The sequence below is a fragment of the Oncorhynchus mykiss genome, chromosome 12 (assembly GCF_013265735.2).
Source record: "Oncorhynchus mykiss isolate Arlee chromosome 12, USDA_OmykA_1.1, whole genome shotgun sequence".
Lineage (NCBI taxonomy): Eukaryota > Metazoa > Chordata > Actinopteri > Salmoniformes > Salmonidae > Oncorhynchus > Oncorhynchus mykiss.
In genome coordinates this window covers 101,568,714-101,576,801 of record NC_048576.1, presented here as the reverse complement: position 1 = coordinate 101,576,801, position 8,088 = coordinate 101,568,714, and the positions used below count along the sequence as shown (strand labels likewise).

The 8,088-nt window shown below is 40.5% G+C and overlaps 2 protein-coding genes across 2 annotated transcripts in view; both read right to left on the bottom strand.

The window, feature by feature from the left end:
* LOC118937611 (NACHT, LRR and PYD domains-containing protein 12-like) overlaps positions 1-3,850 on the bottom strand; it is a 6,690-nt gene extending 2,840 nt beyond the window's left edge. Inside the window, exons 1-4 of the mRNA XM_036936707.1 lie at positions 3,724-3,850; positions 3,165-3,232; positions 1,438-2,264; positions 934-1,107 (exon numbers count right to left, since the gene is read on the bottom strand). Coding sequence (XP_036792602.1) covers positions 934-1,107; positions 1,438-2,264; positions 3,165-3,232; positions 3,724-3,850 — 1,196 coding nt within the window. The remainder of the gene's footprint in view (positions 1-933; positions 1,108-1,437; positions 2,265-3,164; positions 3,233-3,723) is intronic.
* LOC110510646 (NLR family CARD domain-containing protein 3-like) overlaps positions 1-8,088 on the bottom strand; it is a 305,788-nt gene that overhangs the window by 28,893 nt on the left and 268,807 nt on the right. The gene's annotated exons all lie outside the window — the stretch shown is intronic.

The following is an 8,088-nucleotide window of genomic DNA, read 5'->3' as shown; positions in this document are numbered from 1 at the left end:
TAACCTCTCACCATTACCAATAACAGAGGCTACAACAAAACATGCTAACCTCTCACCATTACCAATAACAGAGGCTACAACAAAACATACTAACCTCTCATCATTACCAATAACAGAGGCTACAACAAAACATGCTAACCTCTCACCATTACCAGTAACAGAGGCTACAACAAAACATGCTAACCTCTCAACATTACCAATAACAGAGGATACAACAAAACATGCTAACCTCTCACCATTACCAATAACAGAGGCTACAACAAAACATGCTAACCTCTCACCATTACCAATAACAGAGGCTACAACAAAACATGCTAACCTCTCACCATTACTAATAACAGAGGCTACAACAAAACATGCTAACCTCTCACCATTACTAAAAACAGAGGCTACAACAAAACATGCTAACCTCTCACCATTACCAATAACAGAGGCTCCAACAAAACATGCTCACCTCTCACCATTACCAATAACAGAGGCCACAACAAAACATGCTAACCTCTCACCATTACTAATAACAGAGGCTACAACAAAACATGCTAACCTCTCACCATTACCAATAACAGAGGCTCCAACAAAACATGCTCACCTCTCACCATTACCAATAACAGAGGCTACAACAAAACATGCTAACCTCTCACCATTACCAATAACAGAGACTACAACAAACATGCTAACCTCTCACCATTACCAATAACAGAGGCTACAACAAAACATACTAACCACTCACCATTAACCTCAAATAAAAGGTTACATTCTGTACTGTCTGCTAATATGAAACATTATATCTCAAATCCAAAATGCTGGAGCACCACATTTAAAACTGTAATCTTCACTGTCCAAACACATATGGTGTGGACTATGTGTCTCTGGTAAACACATGTGGATCTGGTGAACAGTTATCACTTGTTGACCAACTACAGGAATACTGACCTCAGAGTCTCCAGTTTACAGTGGGGATTCCCCAGTCCAGCAGAAAGCAGCTCCACTCCTGAATCCTTCAGGTCATTGTTACTCAGATCCAGCTCTCTCAGGTGTGAGGGGTTTGACTCCAGAGCTGAGACCAGAGAAGCACAGCCTTCCTCTGTGACTAGACAGCCTGACAGCCTGCAAAGAGTCAAATCATATTTAAATCACACTGTTATTCTTTGTTGGTGAAAATAGTGGCAGTATATTTTTTTCAACATATTCTGATATATCAGTGTCCTAATGTAGAAGGACAACGACAGATGCATTTGGTTTATACAGATTCATCTTCCGTCTCCTCGAGTTGTATTGTCAAAATGTTATACTAATTACTAAATATGTTTTTCAATATAATATTAGATACATATAATATACATATTAATATTATATACATATTACAGTACATTTTTAACTCTAAACTGAATATTTCTTCGTGATGATTAGATCTTAAATGTCATTTTATTTACTCACAGAACAGTTCTGGAGGCTTTGACCACTGGCAGCATCCTCAGAAGACCTTCCTCTGATCTGGAGTATTTCTTCAGGTCAAACACATCCAGCTCCTTTTCTGAAGTCAGCAAAACAAAGACCAGAGCTGACCACTGTGCAGGTGACAGGTTGGCTCTACAGACAATTCCAAATCTCAGGTAGCTTTGGATCTCCTCCACTAGATAATGGTCATTCAGTTCATTCAGACAGTGGAACAGATTGATGCTCCTCTGTGGAGAGAGATTCTCCCTGATCTTCTCCTTGATGTACTTGACCGTTTCTTCATGGCTCTGTGAGCTGCTTCTTGTCTTTGTCAGTAGACCTCGTAAGTGCTTCTGATTGGACTCCAGTGAGAGGCCCAGAAGGAAGCGGAGGAAAAGGTCCAGGTTTCCTGTCTCACTTTGCAAGGCTTTATCCACAGCACTCTTGTAGAAAGTAACTTTAGGCTTCTCTCTGAACAGCGCAGAAAGGTTCCTGGACATTGATTGAGGTTTGTCCATTAGATTCTCATTGTTGTTGATGAATGAGAGGAACACATATACAGCAGCCAGAAACTCCTGAATGCTCAGATGTACGAAGCAGTACACCTTGTCCTGGTACAGCCCACATTCCTCTTTAAAGAGCTGTGTGCACAATCCTGAGTACACTGAGGCTTCATTAACATCAATGCCAGCCTCTTTCAGGTCTTCTTCATAGAAAATCAGATTGCCCTTCACAAGCTGTTGAAAAGCCAGTTTCCCCAGTGACAGAATGCTCTCTTTATTCCAGTGTGGACCTGTCTCTTCTTTCCCAATATACTTTTCATTCTTCTGTTTGATATGAAACACCACAAGGTGTGTGTACATCTCAGTAAGAGTCTTGGGCATCTCTTCTCTCTTATGTTTCAGCATGTGTTCAAGGACTGTTGCAGAAATCCAACAGAAGACTGGAATGTGGCACATGATGTGGAGGCTCCTTGATGTCTTTATGTGTGAGATGATTCTGCTGGCCATGTCCTCATCACTGAATCTCTTCCTGAAGTACTCCTCCTTCTGTGGGTCATTGAACCCTCGTACCTCTGTCACCTGGTCAACACACCCTGAAGGGATCCTATTGGCTGCTGCTGGTCGGGTAGTTATCCAGAGGAGAGCAGAGGGAAGCAGATTTCCCTTGATGAGATTTGTCATCAGAACATCCACTGAGGTTGACTCTGTGACGTCACAACAGATCTTGTTCTTCTGGAAGTCTAGGGGCAGTCGGCACTCATCCAGACCATCAAAGATGAACAGAACTTTGTACTTGTCGTAGTTGGAGATTCTTGATTGTTTGGTTTCCATTGAGAAGTGATTGAGACGTTCAATCAAAGTGTGTTCTTCTTTTATCATATTCAGCTCCCGGAAAGGGAATGAAAATACAAATTGGACATCCTGATTTGCTTTTCCTTCAGCCCAGTCCAGAATGAACTTCTGCACAGAGACTGTTTTTCCAATGCCAGCGACTCCCTTTGTCAGCACAGTTCTGATAAGTTTGTCTTGTCCAGTTAAGGGTTTGAAGATGTCGTTACATTTGATTGCAGTCTCTGTTCTTGCTTGTTTCCTATTTGTTGTCTCAATCTGTCTCAGCTCATGTTCATTATTGACCTCCCCTGTTCCACCCTCTGTGATGTAGAGCTCTGTGTAGATCCTATTGAGAAGTGTTGGGTTTCCTTGTTTAGCGATCCCCTCAAATACACATTGAAACTTCTTCTTTAGATTGGATTTGAGTTCACGTTGGCAAATCACAGCAAGCTCATCTGAATCTAGAAATAACACAGACAATATTAACATTTTGTCCGTTTTAATGCCTACAGTCTTGTAGGACTGTTATAAAGTTGAACATTATAATAAATCATTCTCTTAAATGTCTATATAAATGATTAATGTTTCCATGATGCATTACAGACTGGTGTGACTGATTATATTATTATTGGTATTATTGATCTCTCTCTCTCTCTCTCTCTCTCTCTCTCTCTCTCTCTCTCTCTCTCTCTCTCTCTCTCTCTCTCTCTCTCTCTCTCTCTCTCTCAATAAATCACCACAACACATCCCTACTGCTACTTGATGAGGTCACTAGGTGTTGTGTTATCGGCTTCTACAATATCATTGAGTTGCACAGCTACTTGAGCTGTTATAAAACAGAATTCAGCATGAGTCAGACAGCTCTTACATTTCTCCAGTGTGTCAGCAAGCTCCTTCTGGTTCATTTTCCTCAGGATGTGCAGTGTGATCTTCAGAGCCCCCTCTCTGGCACTGCTCTCCTGCTTCTCATCTTCAGTGTCCACCACTTCATTATCCTGCTTCTGACAATCAAAGCATTCTGGGAGTTCTGGACTAAGAATACTCTTGAACATCTTCAGCTCGTTCTTCACAAATATCATAATATTCTCTTCAAGCAACTGAAATAAATCAAGTAAATAAGTTAAGCAAGAGATAAATGCTTTCTCATTAACACATTAATGAATGATTGACAGATCAACTTTATTTGAGGTAAACAAAAACAAATGTACATAACAGGACCACATACCCTGAATATGGAGTCCAGGTCTGTTTGATGACTCTGGGAAGACTGACCACTGAGAATCTCTGACTCTGACCTCCCCTGTTCGTTTCTGTTGACAAAACATCCAATGAGTAAGCACACACACACACACACACACACACACACACACACACACACACACACACACACACACACACACACACACACACACACACACACACACACATACACACACACACAGACACACACGGAGGGAATGTTGTGTTTATTTAATAAACAACAACAATAAATGGGAAAATGGGAGAGGAGAAATGACTAGAGACAGTGTTCTTTAACTCACTGACCAGGACCCATGAGTTCTTCTTACCTTTGTTCAGTAGAAAAGTCTCCCTCTCTAAAGTCTATAATTTGACCCTTAGACCAGTCACTCTTCATGGACACACAGCTGGGTACAGGGGAGGCTGGTCTCTCCTGCTTGATTGGTCTTCAACACAACAGAGACAAACATTACATCTCTCATCTACGCTGAGCTCAGATGAGGAAACAAGAATAGTTTCATTCCAAAAAATTTTCAGAAATGTTGGTCAATTATCTGTTATTGTTTAAAGAATTTATGAAAGAGATTGGTGTGTTTTTTCACTATCTAATCAGGGCATGGGGTTGTTCAATGACAGACATGTATCTCTCACTTGTTTAAATTTCAGGAGGACCTTGCACACACCCATTCTCATGAAGGGGGCTGTAGTTTAGTAGGTTGAGAGCTTCAAGTTCCTTGGTGTCCACAACAAACTAACACACAGAAGGGAACATTTTGACATTTGCCCTATGGTTGATGAGAAACTCCATATTGCAAATGTACGGTTCCTTACTAGATGTCCCCGAATGTTTGTAAAATTTGCGGATGGCAATGGGGCCAGATCTTCCGGGATCTTCATCGAACGAAGTCTCTCGGAACTTTGCGACCTTTTGCCACATTTCAGGCTTCAAACATAAAGATATAAAACTGTATTTTTTTGTGAAGAATCAACAACAAGTGGGATACAATCATGAAGTGGAACGACATTTATTGGATATTTCAAACTTTTTTAACAAATCAAAAACTGAAAAATTGGGCGTGCAAAATTATTCAGCCCCTTTACTTTCAGTGCAGCAAACTCTCTCCAGAAGTTCAGTGAGGATCTCTGAATGATCCAATGTTGACCTAAATGACTAATGATGATGAATACAATCCACCTGTGTGTAATCAAGTCTCCGCATAAATGCACCTGCACTGTGATAGTCTCAGAGTTCCGTTAAAAGCGCAGAGAGCATCATGAAGAAAGGCACTGTACAATTGGTGATGTTCATAAAAATGTGTTGTTGTTTTTTTCAAAAAAGGTTGCAGATCCAGTTGCAGCGTGTTCATACGAATCTGTTTTGGAGCTCTGCGAGATTTCTGTGATTTTCTGTGATTTTCTGAAATAACACAAACTCATTCAACCCTGTGTAAATCAGTCAGTTCTTAGCATTAAGACTTAAGACTCAAACTTATATAAGAGCCTATCCTAAGGAGGATATGTGTTCACTTTCAGCTTCCTGTGTCAACCGGAAGTACCTTAAAATGGTGTCTTAGTGGCTGTTTCGAAGGGTTAAAAAGGTCAGATCTTTTCAAATCTTCATATGTGTGATTAGGCAACCCAGATTTCCAAGACAAACTCACACACACACAAAGCTAGGACAGAGTGACACAGTTTGGGGCTTAGAGACACACAGAGCCTGCAATAGTTACCTTTGTTTGAACTATTAACTTCTTATGGTGTACCAAACGCGCTAACAAAGTAGCTACTTGGACATAAATAACGGACATTATCGAACAAATCAAGCATTTATTGTGGACCTGGGATTCCTGGGAGTGCATTCTGATGAAGATCATGAAAGGTAAGGGAATATTTATCATGTAATTTCTGGTTTCTGTTGACTCCAATAATGGCGGCTAATTTGATTATTGTTCTGAGCGCCGTTTCAGATTATTGCATGGTTTGCTTTTTCTGTAAAAAAAATTGAAATCTGACACAGCGGTTGCATTAAGGTGAGGTATATCTATGATTCCATGTGTGTAACTTGTGTTATCATCTACATTTATGATACGCATTTCATGTGAATCGATGTGGTTATGCAAAATCACTGGATGTTTTTGGAACTAGTGAACGTAATGTGCCAATGTAAACTCAGATTTCTTAAATATTAACTTTTTCAAACAAAACATACAAAGGTTAGTGATTCATTTTATCTCTATTTGTGCTTTTTGTGACTCCTATCTTTGGCTGGAAAAATGGCTGTTTATTCTCTGGCTTGGTGGTGACCTAACATAATAGTTTGTGGTGCTTTTGCTGTAAAGCATATTTGAAATCGGACACTGTGGTGGGATTAACAAAAATATTACTTTAAAACGGTATAAGATACATCTATGTTTGAGGAATTTTAATTATGAGATATCTGTTGTTTTGCATTCCTTAATGGGATTGCAGCCACAAGAAGTTTAAACAGCTGCCAGACCTAGAGTTCTGAAGCTTTAGAAACCTGTTCTAGAGCTCAGGTCGATAGTGCGTGGTGAGTTATGTGGCTTTAGAAGGTTCTCAGACCGAGAAACAGCCTTGTATATTTGCAATAACTTCATTTCATTTTGACCATTACGAAAATGACGACATTTACAAAAGTCTCAGAGTCGCAAGGCTCGGCCCATAGAGATAGACCCCAACGTGTCTCATTCAAGGACCCCGTAGCAACTCCCGGAAAATGTGTATTTTCAACACCAATTAAGGTCGCTGCTCTGGCTCCAAATGACCTATCGGGCCGAAACTTGGGATTTGGGGTCGCCTCAGCTAGGTCTACACATAATGTCAGAGCTGGACCCGCAGCTGGAACGTAACTATGTGTTTTATGTTTATATTATGGTTTAAATAGAAGACGCTGTGCATTTTGGGCCAGCTCTGAAATATGTCATAGTTGGCTTCTAAACGAGTTGGAAAAATTGGGTTTGGTGTCAGATGGTATCAATTATCAGTATCAGTGTCAGAATGATATGTAATTGACTGATGGACTGTGACTTGCTTGGTACATTTGCAATATGTTTAAACAGTGAGGTACCATCACCATAATGAAATTCTGAAATCAACACCAATGAGCGGAGAGGAAGAGAGCGGCCATCCCGAGTTCATCGGGCCTGTCAATTTCACATTCCTGCAGTTTTTTTGAGCATGTCAAATTCATGATGGTAAATGCTCATTGAAACATATTGCAAAAGCACAGTACATTTGCAATATGATTCATCAGTGAAAAAACATCACCAAATGAACATGATGAAATCAACACAACGAGCGTTGGAGAGGAACCACTATCACTGCTATCACCACTACACCCGGCCATATTGCAAATGGGCAGCCGTGCACCTGCTGATTGGAATGTTGGTTACCAGAAGCACATTTTAGGGGGGAGCAAGGGGTATAGACCATCTAGGTTGATTCATGGCTTAACATAGTGCTATATATCATTTTGGCAGTATAAATGCCTTTTGGACATGGTTCACTGACTTTTGGGTTTGTAAACCAACTTCCTATGATCGTACATCGCAAATAGACATAACATTCTGTTTTGAAAAAAAAAGGCATTTTTTCAAAATTTTACTCTTGGGTCTTGCCTTGTGTTACATTTGCAATATGAAAAATTACGGTGGAGTGCACTCACTTTATATTGGATTTTTGCAGTGTTACACTTGGCATTTCCATATGGCATTTGCAATCAGTTTTGAATGAAACAACGTCCAATTGGGTGGTATTCTACATTGTGTATATGTTTCGTACGGTGCCAATAACATCCCATTCATTTTTGTCCATTTCAGGGGGGTGTTCCCTTATATGGAGCAAGCACACCAAGAGAGTCATGAAGAGGGCACGGTAAAACCTATTCCCCATCAGGAGAATGAAAAGATTTTTCATAGGTCCTCAGAGCCTCAAAAGGTTCAACAGCTGCACCATCGAGAGCATCCTGACTGGTTGCATCACTGCCTGTTATGGCAGCAGCTCAGCCTCCGACCGCATTGCACTTCAGAAGGTAGTAAGCACGGCCCAGTACATCACT